The following is a 21,548-nucleotide window of genomic DNA, read 5'->3' as shown; positions in this document are numbered from 1 at the left end:
ATCAGGTCCTTAATTTATAAACATAGGTTGCCATTTTCAAAGCCATCTAGGGGATTTTGCTTCCTGATCCCCATTAACTTAAAAAAACCAAACTTGAATGTAGCCATCTGCACAGTCTGACCTGAATAACAGCACCTCTTCCCTCCCAACCCGCTTTGGCATACACACCTCGATTAGCTTCACAATGTTGACATGATCCAGTTTCTTTAAGATGGCTATTTCTTGATAAACTCTATCCAGCGGTGCCATTGATTTTGGCTGCCCATCAGAAGTTGCTCTGGATCCTCTAGGGGGAGGTCGACCTGCAACAGCAACAACAAAAACTGGGCTTTACCCCTGCTTGGCAGCACATGATACATCACAGTGAATGGCTGTATAACATGGGGGCTTTGACTGGGTGCAGGACCTAAAAATATATGACCAGCCAGACACAGATGTAAGAGCGCAAGGGTTGAATGACCTCACAGAGATGACACACTGACCTACTGAACGTTCTCCGCATGAGTCAATGCCTGACTTTTATTTTCTCGTATAAAGTCAACTTGAAATTTAGTGCCAGTGAAAAGACTCAGATTGACTGTTCTGGGGATTGGAAATCAGTCAGCCACAGAACAGGTACAACATGGGCATCGGCACTGCCCCATCAACGTTCCTACATTCTGCTCTGAAAGGACATCCAGCAGGTCCCAAGCTTGGCTGGGTCAACTCATCCCATTATCTTTCTAAGGCAGATGAATTGAGCTCTGTGTGCTTCACTGTGTGTAGGTGAAGCCTTAAAACTAAAATTCTTCATGAACATTAAGGAGACGATGGGATGTTTTCATAGAGGGATTTGCCACAATTTATCTGCCCCCAACTACTGTGATACTTAGTTGATGCTTTCCACCCCAGAGACAGCTGCACTCTCTCTCATTTGTAAATAGGTTTAGGATCGTTCAGGATAAATGCATTATTCTATTATAATCACGATCCCATCGAAAAAAATCATACCACAAGCTATGATGCAGATAAGTAGTTAGGCAGAAGGCAATGCTCATGCTAGTCTGGTTTTTCTATTGTTACAGAAAGTTCCAATTTCCATGTCCTGTTCTATTTCCAAAACAATTACAAAGACCTGGCAAGTGAAGCCATCCACCAATAAAAGAGCTTTAAGATGCAATCATTAGGCCTCTCACTAGTTTGAATGAATTATTGCAAGAGAAACTGCCAAATTACTCAAAAGGAAAATGTGGTTCTTGATGATCAAATTTCACAAGGGTACATGGCACTTTGCAATGAGCCTGATCATAGAAGGAATTGAGAGTGCTTAGCAGATAGTAGGATCAAGCCCAACGTTTTCAAAAGATTAAATTTAAAACATGTCATTTCACATGAAGGAATGAATAAAAGCCTAAGTTTCCAGAGCAAGAAGACAAGCCAGGCAGGATACTGCTTGTATTGATGTGTTAGGCAAAAGGTCTCATTATAAGAAACTACTTGAGCTAGTGGAATGGACCAGCAGAGAAAGGACAAGCCGTTAGTCAGCAAGTTTTTCTCCTCAAGGTTTGATTCTTAGATTTTAGGTTGCCTGAATTACAGCAAGAAAAACAAACTAGAAAAACAGATAAACCCAACGTGGGTTACAACCCAGGCCAGTGTGCAGAACCCTTTTCCATTCACAAGGCCAGAGTTTCAAAAGTGCTCAGCACACTGTGTGAAAATCTGGCCATCGGTGTCAGAATCGGAACTGCCAGTTGTTGAGATCTAGTGAAAATCTGGCTCCAACTATGGATACTGAACACTTGACAATCTGGTCCCAAGGCTAGAATTTTCAGAAGGGCTCAGTGTCCACAGTCAGGGCCAGGTTTTCAAAAGCGCTCAGCACGTTGGGTGCCACGTGCTTTTGAAAATCTAGCCCTAGGTGACTTGCACACTCTTTGAGAACCTTTCTGAGCCTTTAGTCTCCACCTCCACATTCTGTGCTGGACCACTGAGGGACACTCAAGAAGGAGAGTTAACTTCCTGATGGCTGGGAAACAAGCAGGGGTGGCTCTGGATCACATCACAAATTCAAAATGGCTTCTCCTTACAGGTTGAGTATAGTGTCTTGTTTTTGTGCACGCAAAAGAGTTGTGCCTGAAAACGTATTCAGATAATCTGCTGAAAGATACAGTAGAGGCACAACAAGAAAAGGGGCTTCTATATGCCACACAAGCATAGAGGCCAGTGTTTTACCATCAGGGAGCAAGACAGTCTGGGGACAGAGGGCACAAAGGAGCAGTGAGGTGGGGAATTGTGTTTTGGATGATAGCTTGTGTCTGTCCTTATTATAGATGATCCAGTATGCCTATCCTCACAAACCACCCAAGCAGCTTTGAAATCTGTATGCCTTACTCAGGCAAAATTCCAGTGAAGTCACTGGAAATTTTGCCTGAGAGAGGATAGCTGGTAAGGCCTGCAGGGTTTGTCTGTAACCTTTAAAAGCATGACACCTACGTGGAAATCCATACTGTTTCAGTAGCTTCTTTTTGGAGAGGACTTTCATAGCCTGAGGGAAGAAAAAAAAAAGTGTTAAAACAGAGCAAAGCTGGGAGTTACACTCACTCTATCTTTGCAATATCACTCATCACTCTATCTTTGCAATTCAGTTCATCTACTGGTCTGGGACTCCAGTTTTCAGACCTTTATCCAAGGGAGAGAGAGATTAATTAGTGACAGACACCTTCAAAATATTTAAGATCTAAGAAAGAATGAATTATTTTCCTTTAGGTACATAAAAAGGCCAATTTTACCCATTTTTTTACAAAGCAAAAATAAATCTGATTAATTTATCTTAATCAGATAAGTAACAAGGGGGCCCGATTTTCAGTTACTCTGTGTGACACAGAGACCCCTTGGTAAACAGTCTCCTGCTCTTTGCAAACATCTCTCATCTCATACACGAGAAACTCACTACAACACACATGCTGTGTAGGATATTCATCCCTAAAAAGTAACATGTAAGGTAACTACAGAAAGCTCATAACTTGTCACAATTCATAATCACTGAGAGACATATGTGCAGGTGATATTTACAGAATAATGTATTTATACTGAAAATTTGCTTTATGGATTGGGAGTAGAAATTAGTCATCAGGAGATAATATGTCTCAGTGATGGCCCATTAGGGCAAAGGGGAGTTGTCACCCTGCCCTGTTTGGCTGGTGATGCCAGCAAGGCTCAATTGTTTAGCCTTGTGTAATACAACGACTTGTCACAGGAAACCATCAGAGGCAATGACAAACAATCAGAACTACTTAAAGATAAAAAAAGACACTTTATAACAAGACAAATAAATTGGTTAGTCTCTAAGGTGCCACAAGTACTCCTTTTCTTTTTGCGAATACAGACCAACACGGCTGCTACTCTGAAACATATAACAAGACACGTGTTTGTCCTATCTGTGAATAGACACCAAAGGCTGTTTTCAGTATAGCACAGAGGAGAAAGAAGCACTCTGCATCCATTCACTGAGGAAAACCTTCGTGGAGTGGGGATTCTTGAGATCCTGACTCCAGCCAACTCTGCAACAGACTGAACTTTGAGGGAAAAAATCTAATTCATTGGACAGTAACTCTTGATAAGTAGAGAACCAGGTTCGTATTTTATGTGTTTGTTTTGTGTTGTGGCCATTTGTTTCCACCACTCTCTCTCATTTCCAGTTAAATCTTTATTCTTTCTTAATTAACCCTACTTTGGTTTTATTATAAATGCCCATAAATTCTGTGTGTCTTACAGAAGTGCTGGCTTCAGGTAAAACTGGGTACACAGCTCCTTTGGGGGCAGAAGATCTGGAATTCCTGTGAGTAGCCAATGTCAGGGGCTGGATATCACCAGGGAACAATTCAGAGGGACTCAGAGCCTGGGTGCATCTATTATTAAACTGCCAGGCAAAGTTAGGGCAGGTGTAGTCCACAGGAGAGTGCTTGAAGGGCTGGTGGTATCAGGGAGCTGACACCCAGTTACCACTAGAAAGACTCCCTCTTGCTGGATGAATGGGGTAACAAGGTGGCTCACAGTCCTGGGTAGCCCAAGAGCTGTCACATTCTGTTCCTGTGCTTTGAGCAGGGACTGAGGAGGGAAGCTACCTTTTTGCTCCCCATATTCTGGGGCCTACTCAGCCACTGGGGCAAGTGAGAGCAACCTTAGAGTACTTTCACTAACGCTTGGCTTCCTACAGCTGCCACTGACTCTGGGAAACCAAATAACTGGGATGTACTCTGGCCACACCTGTGTATATTTGCCCTCACCCTATGCCAGGAGCTGGGAGCAAGAACAGCACAGAGCCCTTTGGCTGGGGAAGCCCTTTGCACAGGCAGTATTCTCACAAGGCCATTTCTGCCCCCTTTACGCTGCCATAGTTGCATAAAGGGATCTTAGTGTAACTGAGAATCAGGCCCAAGATCTCCAGGTTAGATATTTCCAGGATTCCTGTCACTGTGGTATCACAGATTGAGGGGCACAGCGATCTGTGGGGTAGCATAGGAATTGCAGGGTACAATGGATAAGAGAACACAAAAGGAAGCATAGATTTAAATAAGCTAGCCACTTGGTGACACTCTTCCATCCCTCTACATTCTCATATTCCAGTATCATACAGTTGTTTGGAACCAATACGTAGTTGATGTGAGATGGTGGACATCAGAGTAATTTTTCTGCCGTCCAAATGGCATTAGGCATGATGGCAAAAGACAACCTGAATATAATAAATCAAATCTCTGAGACTCCATGCATACTGCCGTGTTAAATAACCTTCTCGCAGCCACTCCAATGATCCCTGAAGACTTCACAGATAAATATTTCATGAGAAACCAGCTCATATGACCATCTGCTCAGGGAAATATCCTGCACTAGTGAGGCTTTTTCAGAATGAGTAGTTTACTTCTATTAATCAAACCTCCATATCTGTAATCCACAGTGGAGTAACCCCAGTGAAATATAATCACCCAGGGGCTCAATGCAAGGAGACTTTATTACACATTACCTCATACTAGTTATCTCTGCTGGTGAGGATACAGCTACCAACCAGAAACCCCATCCATCCTTTCAGTGTCTCTTATACAGTTTAAGGGCCAGATTCAGATCTCATTTATATCAGTGGATAGCTGGACTAACTCCAATGAAATCTGAATTTATGCTGGTGTAACTGAGCAGAGACTCTGGCCCTCAATTCCATTTCATAACTACAATGGCACACATTGAAAATAGTAGTATCAGGAGATGGAGACAAGACAGTTCTAGTCATTCACCTACACATTGCCCTGTCTAATCTTGGTTCCAACTGGTTGGCTGAATTATTCTGTGGTCTGTGTGAAATGAAAAGGAGTACTTGTGGCACCTTAGAGACTAACCAATTTATTTGAGCATGAGCTTTCGTGAGCTACAGCTTCACGAAAGCTTATGCTCAAATAAATTGGTTAGTCTCTTAAGGTGCCACAAGTACTCCTTTTCTTTTTGCGAATACAGACTAACACGGCTGTTACTCTGAAACCTGTGTGAAATGAGTTTCTGATGTCCACAATCCAAAAACCACCTCCACAATCCGCACTTTGAAAGAAGGCCCAGGACAGGAGGGTTCTCAGTGTATTATAAACACACTCCACTTTTATTTCTCCCCCCTGCACCCAAATAACAGTGACAAGCAATCTTAAATCAATGAGTTTTAGGTGCCTAGATGCTTTTGAAGATTTCACTGGGCACATAAATACCTTTAAGGATCCAGCCCTAAGTGACTTGCCCATGAACACACAAAGTCTGTGGCAGAGCAAGGAACTAAACCTGAGTCTTCCAAGTCCGAGGGTAGTGTCCTAATCACTGTACCATCCTTCCTCCCTGTCATAGGATTAAGGATACAGCAACTTTTAGATGCCAGTAAAGCAGTGCTCTCACATTCAATGGGGGAAGCAAGTAGTAGTAACCCAGTCATCTCAACTGTTCATAACTCACCTGAAAGGAACTACATGGCCACTGTACGGATACTGTAATGTAGTTAAGGTTGTATGAGGCCTATAAAAAAACAAAACAGGAGTACTTGTGGCACCTTAGAAACTAACAAATTTATTAGAGCATAAGCTTTTGTGGGCTACAGCTCACTTCGTTGGATACACTGAATGGAACATATAGTAAGAAGATATATACACACACACACACACACACACACACAGAGAAGGTGGAATTTGCCATACAAACTGTAAGAGGCTAATTAATTAAGATGAGCTATTATCTTTATTCAAGTGACACCATCATAGGACCTAATCACATTAGCCACGCCATCAGGGGCTCGTTCACCTGCACATCTACCAATGTGATATATGCCATCATGTGCCAGCAGTGCCCCTCTGCCATGTACATTGGCCAAACCAGACAGTCTCTACGCAAAAGAATAAATGGACACAAATCTGATATCAGGAATCATAACGCTCAAAAACTGGTAGGAGAACACTTCAACCTCTCTGGCCACTCAGTAAAAGACTTTAGGGTGGCAATTCTGCAACAGAAAAACTTCAAAAACAGACTCCAAGGAGAAACTGCTGAGCTGCAATTAATATGCAAACTAGATACCATTAACTTGGGCTTGAATAGAGACTGGGAGTGGCTGGGTCATTACACATGTTGAATCTATTTCCCCATGTTAAGTATCCTCACACCTTCTTGTCAGCTGTCTAAATGGGCCATCTTGATTATCACTACAAAAGTGTTTTTTTCTTTCCTGCTGATTATAGCTCATCTTAATTAATTAGACTCTTACAGTTTGTATGAAGAAAAGGAGGACTTGTGGCACCTTAGAGACTAACCAATTTATTTGAGCATGAGCTTTCGTGAGCTACAGCTCACTTCATCGGCTGCATACTGTAGAAACTGCAGAAGACATTATATACACAGAGACCATGAAACAATACCTCCTCCCACCCCACTCTCCTGCTGGTAATAGCTGATCTAAAGTGATCATCAAGTTGGGCCATTTCCAGCACAAATCCAGGTTTTCTCACCAACCTGGATTTGTGCTGGAAATGGCCCAACTTGATGATCACTTTAGATCAGCTATTACCAGCAGGACAGTGGGGTGGGAGGAGGTATTGTTTCATGATCTCTGTGTGTATATATAATGTCTGCTGTAGTTTCCACAGTATGCATCCGATGAAGTGAGCTGTAGCTCACGAAAGCTTATGCTCTAATAAATTGGTTAGTCTCTAAGGTGCCACAAGTACTCCTTTTCTTTTTGCGAATACAGACTAACACGGCTGTTACTCTGAAACAGTTTGTATGGCAAATTCCACCTTCTCTGTATGTATATATATATCTTCTTACTATATGTTCCATTCAATGCATCCGATGAAGTGGGCTGTAGCCCATGAAAGCTTATGCTCTAATAAATTTGTTAGTCTCTAAGGTGCCACAAGTCCTCCTGTTGTTTTTTTTTGCGGATACAAACTAACATGTCTGCTACTCTGAAACCTGTGAAGCCTATGACAGCATTCGGACTTGCTTCCTATATTGCAGCTGTGGCTACACCAGCTTTTTGTCGACTGGTGACTCCCCAACCCTTGGGAACTCCCCATCTGCAGAACTCTGGTTGCTTTCTAGCCCCTTTGTGCCATCAGAGCAGTGCAAAGAGGTTGGATCATAATCCATCCCACTGTTTTCTAAATCCTCATGTGGGATGAACAGCAAAGTTTCTTACGGAACAAGCAGGAGTCATTTAATTACCACAAAGAATAGAGGCATGAATAAACAGTATCAAAGTCCAGTTTTCACTACAGTGAAAGTTGGAGAGGCAAATCCTAGCTGTGCATAACAGCAGAGATACAATGGGGATTTAGCAAGTCTCTCTTCCTTCCAGGCTCAAGCAGAGCTGTCACCAAGGCAATGCATTCGTGAAACAACCAACCCATTTCCGCTCTCAAGCAAAGCTAATTATCCAAACAATGCCTTTCAGACACAGAATTCTCTCAGAATCTTGTGGGTGGATTTTTCCTTAGTACTGACAAGTGCCTCAATAGCTTCTTCAAAAACAAATGGTGCAGGTAGTTTTCTCTATCTATGCCCCTGCGCCCAATTCCTGCCGCTTTCTGATTTCATGAGAATGTGGTTCATGGCGTGTGTTCTTGGGAGGCAGCATGGGGATCATGTTACAATTTCTCTGATTAATGGAAACCTCTGTACAATATTTAAGCCTACTACTTTCTTCATAGCATTACTGCAGTCCGAGTATATTGAGGAGCATAATCAAAAGGGCTAAACTGCTTTAGGGGAATAACCCAACAAAAGAGGATTTTGGTATCTTTGAGATGAAAGGTTAAAGATCAGGAGGAGTTCTGTAACTCAGAAGTTCTGGTGATCTGATCTGATGCCGACTCTATAGCTCAGATCCTACTTTCAGTAAAGCCAGTAACAAAATTTCCATTATTTCAGATGGGGGCAATAAGCAGCATTGGGCCTTGTAACTGGACTTGCCACCTGCACATTGCAATGCATTGAGACAGCTGAGGACTTCAATTACTGTATACCCAAGCTCACTCTATAGAGGTTCAGCTGTATAGAAGATACATTGGATTGATGTTTGTCCAGCACTTTGGATATGGAAAGTGATACACATTCAAAGCATTATTATTATCAATAATCTTATACCATTGTTGGATTAAATGTCCCATTGGGAAAGCAGAAAAGAATCACTGTCTATTTCCAATAAGCCCCCCATCTATTCTTTACCCTTATCTCCCGTGTTTCAGAATGACATCCCAATGAAAAGGGACTACAAACCCTCTTTTGCTGAATAAGGGAAAGCCATTAGTGCCTGCATATCATGCTATTCAGATGCTGACAATAAATCTGTCATCACTAATCCCAAGCACTGTTTATCATATAATCATCTAAACAGTTTACATCCGATCATTCCATCCTTCTTAATCGCTGAACGAGTTGCATGCGTAACGTGTGACTGAGCGATGGCATCTATGTCCCTGGAACCTGGATCGCTACCCATCCCTCCCTATTTTTTGGTGTGATTTTTAATGGAGGATTTATGGCTGCATCTGGAAAGGTTTCATGACGAAACTCAATCGTTATCATCTCCATCAAGAAGCTGCAGGAAAAAAATGGAATGGGATAATTTTTGTCCAAAAGTGGAACGGCAATTGTCCTTCTCAATAACTTTGTGCTACAAGCTGTTTCAGAGCTTAAAAACGGGAAAAAGACATGGCCCGAGGCTTCTCAGGCTCAAATTTCATCAGCAAAATTACTCCAGACTAGACCTCCACAGGGACATATGTTGTTTCTGCTTTGTATTTTTTGCCTTTTAAGGTGCTTGGCCTTTTTTCTAATCACTGTTAATGCATCTACTGCAAATTATAACACTGAAATATTTACAGCTGTAAGGGTTCCTAGGCATAGTTTTGCAAACGCTGGTGTAATGGCTCCAACCAGAGCTTAGCAGCAGGGACTGAACTCAGATGACAGGTTTCAGAGTAGCAGCCGTGTTAGTCTGTATTCGCAAAAAGGAAAGGAGGACTTGTGGCACCTCAGAGACTAACCAATTTATTTGAGCATAAGCTTTTGTGAGCTACAGCTCACTTCATCGGATGCATAGATGAACTCAGATGGTAGAGGCCTGTGCTTTAGCAGGCTAAGCCCAACAAAGCCAATGGGATTCTTTCCATTTTTCTACCTTTCCTTTAATAGAAGGTCAAAATCAGAAAAAAATAAACTCCTGCTTGCACATGGGATGATCACTGATTTCTTACTAAAAAGGATAGGCCTAATTTGAGGCCTGATCCAAAATCCATTAACATAGTTATTCTTTCTACTGACTTTCACAAGAATTGAGTCAGGTTATTGGTGCTTAAAAGTTCTGCAGTAATCAACACAGAATGCACATTGTCCCGTTCTTCAGCAACTATCATGTAAAGGATCATACACTGCGATTTTGCACTGTGTAGGATTTTGTAACGTGAATAAAACACTGAGTCTTAAAAATAAGTTTTATCCTGTTTATAGGTATATACTTTTTTTTGCACAATCATTCTCTGTTTCCTTTAAACTAGGTGGCAACACTTCCTTGTACTGAAATAGAATGTGTGAGGTTCGGCTACATACCATATAGAATTCCAGGCCACTCAAATGCTAATTTTCTCCAATTATTTATTGTCACTTTTCAACATGAAGACAAAAAGAGAAATTGACAATGTTGGTTTTGGAAAACAAAGAATAAAAAAGCCCCCTCTCCCAATTGCCATGATCAGAATTGCTCCTGGTAATTGCCGGTGCTACACATTTGCATTAGATCTCCCCTTTGACCGCCTGACAACTCTTGTCAAAGTGTATTGGTGTAACACGGTTTCAGACAGCAGCGATAAGTGAAACAACATGCAATTTATCTTGGTATTAAAAGCTGCATGTCAGTCAAACACACAGGGAAATGTGAGGAGCAATGCAACCATTAGCTAATTACACAATTCTCTACCATTTCTCTTAAGCTTTTAAAAAAAATCTGTCAAATTACAGGGTATTTCAACACCTCGGGAAACTGGAAGCCTCCCCATCATAATTCGTAACACGGCAGAATACCGACACTGATGCCCACAGGATGATCAGCCAACAAAATTCCAGAGTTTTACACAGTAGTGAGGGAATGCCCCCTTTATGGCTGCACCACAAAAAAGAATGACGTGTGAAGGCAATGGAGTAAAAATCTAGCATTATTACTCTTCTGCTGCAGCAATCTGTTCTTGTCTTATAAAGTGTTGGGTCAATTGTGTAGCAAGCCCCTCCACCATGGGTTGTAAAATAACAGACATTCAATGCAGTCAGATATTTTTCTTTTTGCTATTGCCCGAGGCGTTGAAAAACCCAGGCCTCCCCCTGCCACTGTTTTGGTGTATCCTTTGATTTGAGCATTGGTCGCAGGGATGAAATTTAATAGTGCAAAGTGTAAACTTAGAGATTAACAATAAGAATTTTTGCTATAAGCTGGAGACTTATCAGTTGGAAGCAACAGTGGAGAAGAAAGACCATCACCTGGGTGTACTGTTGGATCACAGGATGACTGCGAGCCGCCAATGTGATGCAGCCGTGAAAAAGACTAAGGCAGTCCTAGGATGCAACAGATGCGGTATTTCCAGGTGAGATAGGGAAGTGTTATTACCATCATACAAGGCACTGGTGAGACCTCATCTGGAACACTGTGTGCAGTTCTGGTCTCCCATGTTTAAGAAAGATTAATTCAACTTGGAACAGGTACAGAGAAGGGCTACTAGGACGATCAGAGGAATGGAAAACCTATCTTATAAGAGGAGACTCAAAGAGCTTGGCTTGTTTAGCCCAACCAAAATAAGGCTGAGAGGAGATATGCTCTCTCTCTATAAATACGAGAGAGGGATAAATACCACGGAGGGAGAGGAGTTATTTAAGTTAACCGTCAATGTTGACACAAGAACAAATGGATATAAACTGGCCATCAACAAGTTTAGTTTTGAAATTAGATGAAGGTTTCTAACCATCAGAGGAGTCCAGTTCTGGAACAGACTTTCAAGGGGAGCAGTGCGGGCAAAACAGTTCATGGAGGATAGGTTCATCGATGGCTATTAGCCAAGATGGGCATGGATGGTGTCCCTAGCTTCTGTTTGCCAGAAGCTGGGAATGGGCGACAGAGGATGGATCACTTGGTGATTACCTGTTCTGTTCATTCTCTCTTGGGCACCTGGCATTGGCCACTGTAGGAAGACAGGACACTGGGCTAGATGGATCTTTGGTCCGACTCAGTATGGCCCTTCTTATGTTCTTAAGTAAAAACCTAACTGGCTTCAAGGCTGAGCTTGATAAGTTTTTGGAGGGGATAGTATGATGAGACTGCTTACAATGGTAGATAGCTGCTGTGAGACTGCAAGTAGAAAATATGCCCAGTGGCCAGTGAGGGGGTACTATATGGAGAGGGCTCTGAATTACGACAAAGAGTTCTTTGCTGGTTTCTAGCTGTTGGGTCTTGCCAAAATGCTCAGGTTCTAACTAATCGCCACATTTGGGGTCAGGAAGGAATTTCCCCCGGGTCAGATTGGCAGAGACCCTGGGTTGGGGTTTTTTTTTGCCTTCCTCTGCACCATGGGTTATTTGCAGGTCTAAACTAGTGCAAATGGTGGATTCTCTGTAACTTGAAGTCTTTAAATCATGATTTGAGGATTTCAGTAACTCAGTCAGAGGTTATGGGTCTATTACAGAAGTGGGTGGGAGAGGTTCTGTGGCCTGTAATGTGCAGGTGATCAGACAGAATGATCATAATGGTCCCTTCTGGCCTTAAAGTCTATTGGGGATTTGGAGGATGGATCATTGTGGACCTCTACTCCTTCTTTGCACAAAGTCTGAGTAAATGGGTTTTGTGTCTGAGGGTCTCTGCTGAGGTATCAGGGCTGAAATGGAATCTTCCTAGCAGTAGGTGGTACACTCTGGCTGCAGGTTTCAGAGTAGCAGCCGTGTTAGTCTGTATCCGCAAAAAGAACAGGAGGACTTGTGGCACCTTAGAGACTAACAAATTTATTTGAGCATAAGCTTTCGTGAGCTACAGCTCACTTCATCGGATGCGTTCGCCTCTGAAGGTTTGTCTAGTTTAGAAAAAGAAATTGAGTTTAAGTGGTGTTTAGCAAATGTGTTCACTCACCCGGACCTTTTCCCTAATGAAGACATGTTAGCACATTTTACCCTGAATTAGCTGTTCACCAGCTAAACCAAAACAAAAGGTGTTAACGTGCATCTAACACAAGTGCAATGATCACAATACCATTAGGGTTAGATAATCCCAACCTACATTTGAGCTCTTTTCCTAATCTACACAATCCCCCAGGTCCACTGAACCAGCCCTCTGTGTAGCACTGAGCACACTCAGTAAATAAAGTCGTGCCCAGGAAATAAAATTAAAATTCCTGCATTAATGAATCTGAAATGTTTAGTGTTTTGCTTCCCTCCATGTTACAGAGACATCTTCAGGTAGAAGGGGGAGGAGGGGATTCACAGAAAGGACTGTATTAGCACGTCACTCGGTGCCGCATATAGAACAATGTCTTGTGCAATATGCAGTTTCCACCCAAATCAGCATAATAGGGCAGAGTTTGTTAGGAGGCCAGAACAGAAAGAGGAACTAACGGGAACAGCAAACATTTCAATTAACGGGCTGAGTCAGTTGGAAAGTGAATGGCATGGAAACAACTGCGATCCCATCCAGTTGGATAGATTCAGGGTGTCTTTTCCAGATTTTGCATCATTTCTTTCTTCTATCATTTCAATATATTTCCTATGCAGTTTCACACTAGCTGGAAATATGATCGGCTAGGATAATCTTGGATAATGATGTTAACAGTCATGCTAAAAAAGCTGTTAGCTCAATAGCAAAACTGCAAGTCAGGAAAAAAAATATTTGAGCAACAGGATGGCTATTTGTGAAAGTTCCTTCTTATTACCGTGAAAATGAGAAACCAATTTGGAGAGCTTATTCCTCATCCCTGTACCCTACTTGTGCTGGGGGCTTGAGTGGTCCATAGGCCTTGACTTGCCTCTCTGAATGGGGGCAAGTTTCACACACAGAATGCAAATCACTACAGTTGTAGGGACAGTCAGACTTCCAGGTATCTCCAGGCACTGGCACAGGCTATTCTGTTTTAGATAGATTCTTATGTCATGCTCATCACCAGAATATCGGAACACCTTCCAGAAGTGCAGTAAGCAATGTGACTAATAGCAGTTGCAGTCTGCTATTTATGAACTCTCCAATTTGACCCCTAAGGGGCAAATCCTCGTTTCAGGGTGAAATTCACTCTTGTGCAGAAGGCCATCAGAGGCCTATGCACCACTTAAGTACAACGTAAGCTCTCAAAACTGGATTTAAGTGGGACTTAAGTGGTCTGCACAGCCAAAGTACTTGGGGCCCTCCATGGAGAGTGAGTGGTGGGGAAGAACCGCTTCTTCCCAGACGATGAGCAGTGGAGGTGCTCTGTGGCTGCTACTCTAGCCTTGAAGCTTCCCCCACTCCATGGGGTGCGTGTTTCCCACACCACACTCAGACAAAGAAACTTCAGACCAGGAAGCCAGCCTTGTCTGGGGTTGCTCTATAGTATGGTGCTTCAGAATGTTGGCCAAGAAGCTGAGTGTGGATCTTCGATTTCAGAGAGATAGGGATGTGTTCAGATCCCAATCCTCACTAAAATTAGACTGAGGTTAGAATCATTAGAAGGGACCACAAGGGTCATCTAGTCTAACCCCCTGCCAAGATGCAGGATTTGTTGTGTCTAAACCATCCAAGACATATGGTTATCCAGTCTCCTTTTGAAAACCTCTAGTGAAGAAGCTTCCAGAACTTCCCAAGGCAGTCTGTTCCATTTTACTGCTCTTACAGATAGGAAGCTTTTCCTGAGATTTAATCTAAATCTGTTATGCTACAGTTTGAACCCATTGTCTCTTGTCCTCCCCTCTGTGGTAAAAGAGAACAACTTTCCTCCCTCTTTTTTGTGGCAACCTTTCAAGTATCTGAATACCACTAATATATCCCCCCTTAACATCCTCTTTTCCAACCTAAACATACCAGCTCCTTCAGCCTTTGCTTGTATGGCTTGCATTCCATCCCTTTGATCATCTTTGTCACTTGCCTCTGGATCCTTTGGAGTTTCTCTACATACTTTCTATACGTTGGTGACCAAAACTGGACACAGTACACTAGCTGAGGCCTAATCAGCACTGAGTAGAGCGGTACTATCATGTCCTGTGACTTAAACCTAAAATTGCATTTACTTTTTTTGTAACAGCATCGCATTGCTGACTCACGTTGAAGCTGATATACACCACAACTCCAAGATCCTTCTCAGCAGTGCTTCTGCCAAGCCAGTTTTCCCCCATTCTGTATCTGTGCCTTTGTTTTTTCTTCCCTAAGTGCAGCACCTTATGTTTGTCTTTGTTGAATGTCATTTTATTGTCTACAGCCCAGTTCTTTAATTTATCACGAACCCTCTGAATTTCAGCTCTGTCCTCCATAGCACTGGCAACATCCCCTAGTTTTGTGTCATCTGCAGACTTCATCAGTGTGCTCTCTAGTCCTACATCCAGGTCATTAATAAAGATGTTAAACACCACTGGAGCCGGAACAGATCCCTGTGGAATTCCACTTGAGACATTCCTCCAATCTGACATCATTCCATTAATAGTGACTTTTTGTTTGCAGTTGTTTAACCAATTATATGTCCACTTAATGATAGCTCTGTCAAGCCTGCATTTCTCCAGATTACTTATCAGAATGTCATGTGCTGAAGACCAGGTATATTATGTCCACTGCATTCCCCCTATCCACCAAATCAGTTACCCTGTCAAAGGTTTGGGTCCAAAGAAGGTTTATGTTTGGATTCAGACTTCTGCCTACAAAGTGGTAGAAATCGCTCAAGATCAGCTGTTCTCATGAGATTTCAGATACATCCAAATAAAAAAAAAGGACGGTGTTGTGGTTTTTGATCCAATCCAGAACAAAAACCACAAGGGTAGGTATAGGACTATGGAGTCAAATCCACCCCTCACTAGAAAATTTTGAAGGGGTTCAGATTAGAGATTCCAGGCTTACCCTATCTGTGGGTTTGACGTGACAGGTATTGGGCTTTTTTGATTTAACAGCTATTTAGACGCAGAAGTCTTAAACCTATGGCTTCAATTCAGGAAAGGACTTAAGTATGTGCTTATATGTGTCCCGAACTAAGGAAGCATTTTTGAGTCTATAAGCCCAAACCCTACAATTAGCTATACAACGGACTGATTGATTTTTACTTATTTGCAGGCCTTGCTACAGAGCCCTTCACCATAATATCTTGATTTTTCCATAGTCTTCATTATAATAATATCTACCTGTTATACAGCAATTTTCATCTGTAGATCTCAAAGCACTTTACAATGATGTAAGCATCATTACCCCCAGTTTACCAATGGGGAAACTGAGGCTTGACAAGGGGAAGTGACTTGCTCAAGATCACCTTGCAACCCTGTGGCAGAGCTCAGAATAAATCCGGGTCTCTTGAGCCCCACCCCAGCGCTCTATCCCCTAGGCAACACTCCCTACAGCTAAACATTGACTTGCTAATTGAATAGTATAACACGCAGTGCTGTCACAAAGAAACCACACAGTGCTGTGCTGGGTTGTATTGCTAGGGGTATCACATACAGGGCCCAACATTCTGTTATGAAATGTGCCTGTTCCTTCCAGGCAGATTTTTTAGAAGCACGGTAGATCTCTCATTTCAGGTGACCTCTTTCATATCTAGAAAATGTCAAGATAGCTCAGCAATAAGTTTGCCTGCCTATTTCTGAAACATATGTCCAACATCTCCACTCATTACACACCACTTCACACTAGGTTTTGCTCACATTACACTGCTCTGCATCACACACTGAAAAGTGTAGCCTCGTGCCCCATCAGGTTGATTTTCTACTCACAGGCCACGTGGCTCAGAAGGATTAAAAAAAAAAAAAAAAAGCAGGAGAGAGCTAGTTCTCTGGGATGTGAAAAAAGAATCAGAAATATCAACACCAGTCGGTAATATGGGGAGAGAAGCACTTACGTAATACTTGTCGTCACTCTCATTGTAGGCTAATTTCACAACACCATAGGAGCCCTATAAATAAACACAAATTACACAGTCAGTTCGGCTGCCTTGCTTTGTTTGCCAACTGCTCAAGGCTTATCGTGTTTGGCCTTGCAGTGAAAAATAAGAAGTACCCTCAACAGCCTTGAGCAAAAGCTCTACGTGATGCCAGATTCCATTATACAGTGCAGCTCCCATCCCTCTACGAAATGCAATTCAGATGGACCAGGACACATACAGGGGCAAAGGGAGTTTCTCTCCTCTTCATTGTTATGTTCAATGCCAGGGAAACTGTCCTTCCTCTCCTGGCAGCTATTTCATTTAGCCAATAATAATGGAGGCATAGAGCATTTCCTGAGGATTAATGACTGTCTGGAAGGAACTGCCTCAGGCCATTAACTCCAACCAGTTATTAATCCTCAGCAACGCCCTGAGCCAAGGTTATATTTTTATTACAAGTTGAACATTGGGGAAAATTTACTTTTTAAAAGTCTTTTTGTTTCTGTGTTAGTTTTTAAAATTCCCTTCATTCAACCCCTCTCAACTGGAAGCCTCCACCATTTTCATAGAGGACTTTCCATGCACTGGGAATTTATAAGAAATTAACACTTTGCAGGTCATATTTTCAGCTGATGTTAATTGGCACAGTTGTAATGAGTGTGTGTTGCCTGGTTAGTTGCAGTTGATGGAAAGGTCAATACTAGAACATGTGCAACATGACAGCTCCAGTAGGAGCTCAAAGTAAAACCACTGAAATTTCGTCTAGTTTTCTGTCAACTTCATACATTTTACACGGCCAAGATTTTAAACCATAACTAGATTCCTCCTCCAACAGTTGCCCATTGAATACATGTATAAGAACTATATTAAGGGTGTGATCCAACTCCCACTGAAATCAGTGGGAGCATTTCCATTGACTTAAGAGTTGGAATGAGACCGTAAATCTCATGAAGGGCTGGTGAGCAAAGCTTTGGGCCTGACCCAAAACCCACTGGAATTAATGGAAGTCTTTCCACTGACTTTACTGGACTATGGATCCGGCCCACTGTGAACTCTTTAATGTGGCAGATTAGAAAGTAAAGGTGAAATTCACTCCTCTGCAGAAGGCCTGCACAAGCCCTGTCCACTACTTAAGTTCCACTAAAGCCACCAAAATAAGGTTTAAGTGGGTCTTAAGGAGTGCATAGGGCTTGGTGGGCCCTCTGCACAAGAGTGAGTTTCACTTCAAGGGCTCGATTGTGATACATTTACTCACCTTGAATAATAATATATTCTTCACTGACCTCCACAGATCTAATGGAAGAGTAAGGTACTACACAAGGAGAGTAAGCATATTGTAATATGGCCCTAATTAAAGAAATACAATTTTTTAAAAATCAAGCATGGGGCTTTGCTAATTCATTCTGATAGATGTAGGCCCAAAGAGAATTCCCAGATCCCAACACCCTGGAACCATGGAAATGTCTGGAGCCAGATCTGAATTTGCAGCTGGTTCCTAACTCTACCATGGGCAAAACCAAAGACTCAGGTCCAAACACCTTCAGAATTGCATCTCTCTGAACTTCCTGGCCTGGACCGATATCTATTTTAATTTTTTAAGGTAAACTTCCACTAATGAATGTGCTGTGGTAAACTGCATATGTGTCATAAAGTCTTGGTGATATGAGAACTGCTTAGAGCGCTCTCTCTGATATCTGAGACCCCTGGGAGAATATCTGTGAATGAAAATTGTCAAGTCTGGAGATTAGCGCAATTGAGAATTAGCAAGAGTCTCCAATATCCTCTCCCTGTTTCTGCTCTCTGTGTGTACTATACCCTTACACAATTAATCTAGACAGGTACATTCAAAGCCTCGCAACAGAAACCACCCACTGCCCTTTCCCCCATTCCTGCATGCGTATGAAGGACAAAAAGAAGGCAGCAACTGTGGCTTCTTGTCACAGAAAACAGGTGCTAAAACTTGGAAATGAGCCACACATATGTTTTGATACACACAGTAATTACTGCCACCCCAGGGACTGGCTGCAGTGCAGAATCGCAGCATGCTTATGAAACACCTACTCTACTACAACCTGGTGCTTGCTAATCTGGATGCTTTAACTGACCCATACAGTCAGTTTGTAAGTAAGAAGAAATCTCTCTGAAGTGGTCAGAGTCTGTGAGCCCTAGAGAAGTTTGAGCTAATAACCTTTTTGGTGAAACTACCTGCTGAAGCAGGTGTAGTCACTTCCAAATGGAATACATAGATAGCAATAGCAAGTACAGCCTTTAGGGAACGATCATTTACTGATCCATCTGCAGACACATGGCATGAGTCCAGATGTGCGGGCGTCTGAACTGTTCACCAGTTCAGACCTTTAAATAACTTTCAGTGAATCTCTTCTGAAACATTCTGAGACTTTTAAATAAAGAATAGAATTAAATCAGCAATTTCTACATGGAAATAAAGATTTAACCAGTCCTGATGGCGAACAAGTGCCTACCTTTATCTTTCTTTTCTCATTGAATTAATTCATTAAAGGACCTTGGTGTTACCTTGGCAAGAAACACCCTGGAAGAGAGCCAGCTCAATACCTTCAGTTGGAAGGAAAATAAATTTAGACTTCAGAGAAAGTAGTTCAATGCTGATCTTGAGCAAAACTTGTTAAGACAAATAAGAGGGAAGAAAAGGAAGGCTGAATATAGTCTTGGACTATATTGGTCTTCAGGGCAGGGATCGTGTCTTCATGTGGGTGTGCGTGTAGCACAAATGGGGCTGCTGGGTGCTACCGTAATAGAAACCTTAATTACAGTAACATACCTTGCCAATTTCACTTTGCAGCTTGTATTGGTTTAATTGCACACAGTCCTGCAGATCAAAAAAAGAAAAAAAATTGGGTATTAGTAAAAGGGAGTTACTGTGAACTTGAATCAGTACCAAGAGAAGAAAAGATCCTGAAGACAGAAGCATTAAGGCTTATTTAAGCCATTATATGTTAAGTTATAGTTACTGCATTTTTATGACAATAGAACAAAGTAATTATGGGTCAGATTCTGAGCTCAGTTACACAGGCGTAAATCTGGAGTAACTCCACTCACTTCAATAATGTTATTGGTATAAATCACAGCAGAATCTGGCCCTTTTATGTTTAAAATTTGGGGGGTTGTATCTACCCACTGCAGTTAAAAGGAACAGAATTCCAACATCCAGAATACACATTTTAAAAGAAACAAGCATTCAGGCATGCTCATTTAAAAGACTACCAAAAAGAATAATGAACTTTCAAATTGATCTGATATTTATTGGAATCAATTACCTGTAAACTGCATTAACCTCTATGTGTGAGTTAGCAAGGAGTGAAATTCCACTAAGTTCAGATCGTGTAATTGCAATTAGGGTGGAATAAAAAAAACCCAGATTTGACAGAAGCCCACCCAACTGAGTTCATTACAACTGTCAAGGCAGGAGTACAACATGCTGCCTGTGTGGGACCTTTGATCTACGTGCCCTGGGCAGCTCCATGGGGATCTGCACTGTTTTATGAGTCATGTGCTCCATCCGATTACGAAAAGCTCACGAAAGCTTATGCTCAAATAAATTGGTTAGCCTCTAAGTTGCCACAAGTCCTCCTTTTCTTTGTGCTCCATCTAGGAAGCTAAAGGTGTTCTTTTAATGCTCCATTAAGGATAGGATGCAATTCACTGGAAACTTAAAATTCACAGTATTGTAAAGTGCACTGCTACTCTGAAAAGTAACTATATAACTATGGAAACTACTTATCCATCAGATCTGCTCCTGGTTTGCATCACAGTCAGATCTGTGACTTAAGTGACTACAATATGTTTGTGTCAGAGCGGTCTGCAAATTAAACATTAAATTTCACAAACAAAACAAATAAAAAATTCAAAGTGGTTTTCATTTTGCAAAGTTCAAAACAGACCCACCTATTTTTTGCTTTTTTGGAAAAATGTTTGTTTCCTCTACTGTTTTCACAATATTTGTTTTCATTTTTGTGTTTTCCTTCCTTTCTTCTCTCCCTCCTCCCTCCCAACCCTAAAGTTTGGGGAAAAAATGTGTTTGAAAAATTTCAGCCAGCTCTAATTCATTTTCCATGCCTATTACCCCGAATAATAAGACAAAGAGGCACTGAGCAGGATTCTATTCCATTTTGTACAGCAAAGGATTTGTTTATCACATTCCAATTATTTATAAAGGCACTTGATAATAGAATAGGATAATATCACAGCTCATAAAAGTAGCTAGCTCAGTTGCAAGAAGCACACCAGCTTTCTGTCTTTCTTTTACTGATGAATGTCAGCTATATTCTTTTGTCCTGAAACATCACAAAAAAAGATATGGGGCTGGATTCTGATATCCATTACATCAGTGTAAATCTGAAGTAACTCCACATTTACATTACCACTCCTCAACATGGAATGTGAGCACCATGCAAAACAGTACACTAGATGAGACATGCCTGGTAGTGGGTCTCTCTTGATCCCTCTGAAAGAGCAGGGTTATTTTTATCTGTTGTTGTGTGGGAAAACTGAGTGGATGAAGTGAGCTTTACATTTTGTCCTGAAGGTGGTAAGGTTAGTGGCTGTTCTATGATCCAGTGGCAGTGAATTCCACAGTCATGGATCAGCCTCTGTGAAAGCTCTATCACCTGCATATGAGTTTTACTCTTGAAGTGGACAGTTCCATTGTTCCTGAAGAACAGAACTTTTGTGGGAGGATGTGGTCCTGAAGTATGATAATGTCCCTTAGATCATCTGGACCCATCCCATCGAGGGCTTTGAATATAACTGAAATCAGAATCTGGCCCTTTGTTCCTAAATGACAATACTTTTCTTGAGACTCTTCTAGGAGTAGCTTGGTGTACCATATGGGCAACTAAGGAGGACGCAGTCAAGATCAGCTCAGTCATCTGGGGTAATGGAAGAGCCGAATAACTA

General features: G+C 41.8%; 1 protein-coding gene across 7 annotated transcripts in view; it reads right to left on the bottom strand.

The window, feature by feature from the left end:
- Positions 1–21,548, bottom strand: part of CAMKK1 (calcium/calmodulin dependent protein kinase kinase 1) — a 197,326-nt gene that overhangs the window by 68,130 nt on the left and 107,648 nt on the right. For all 7 annotated transcript variants that reach the window (XM_073315804.1, XM_073315803.1, XM_073315808.1 and 4 more), the window contains 4 exons: positions 19,414–19,461; positions 16,590–16,643; positions 2,476–2,527; positions 169–302 (listed from right to left, as the gene is read on the bottom strand). In XM_073315804.1, coding sequence (XP_073171905.1) covers positions 169–302; positions 2,476–2,527; positions 16,590–16,643; positions 19,414–19,461 — 288 coding nt within the window. The remainder of the gene's footprint in view (positions 1–168; positions 303–2,475; positions 2,528–16,589; positions 16,644–19,413; positions 19,462–21,548) is intronic.

This window comes from Lepidochelys kempii, chromosome 17, assembly GCF_965140265.1.
Source record: "Lepidochelys kempii isolate rLepKem1 chromosome 17, rLepKem1.hap2, whole genome shotgun sequence".
Classification (NCBI taxonomy): Eukaryota; Metazoa; Chordata; order Testudines; family Cheloniidae; genus Lepidochelys; species Lepidochelys kempii.
This window is presented reverse-complemented; position numbering and strand designations above follow the sequence as displayed.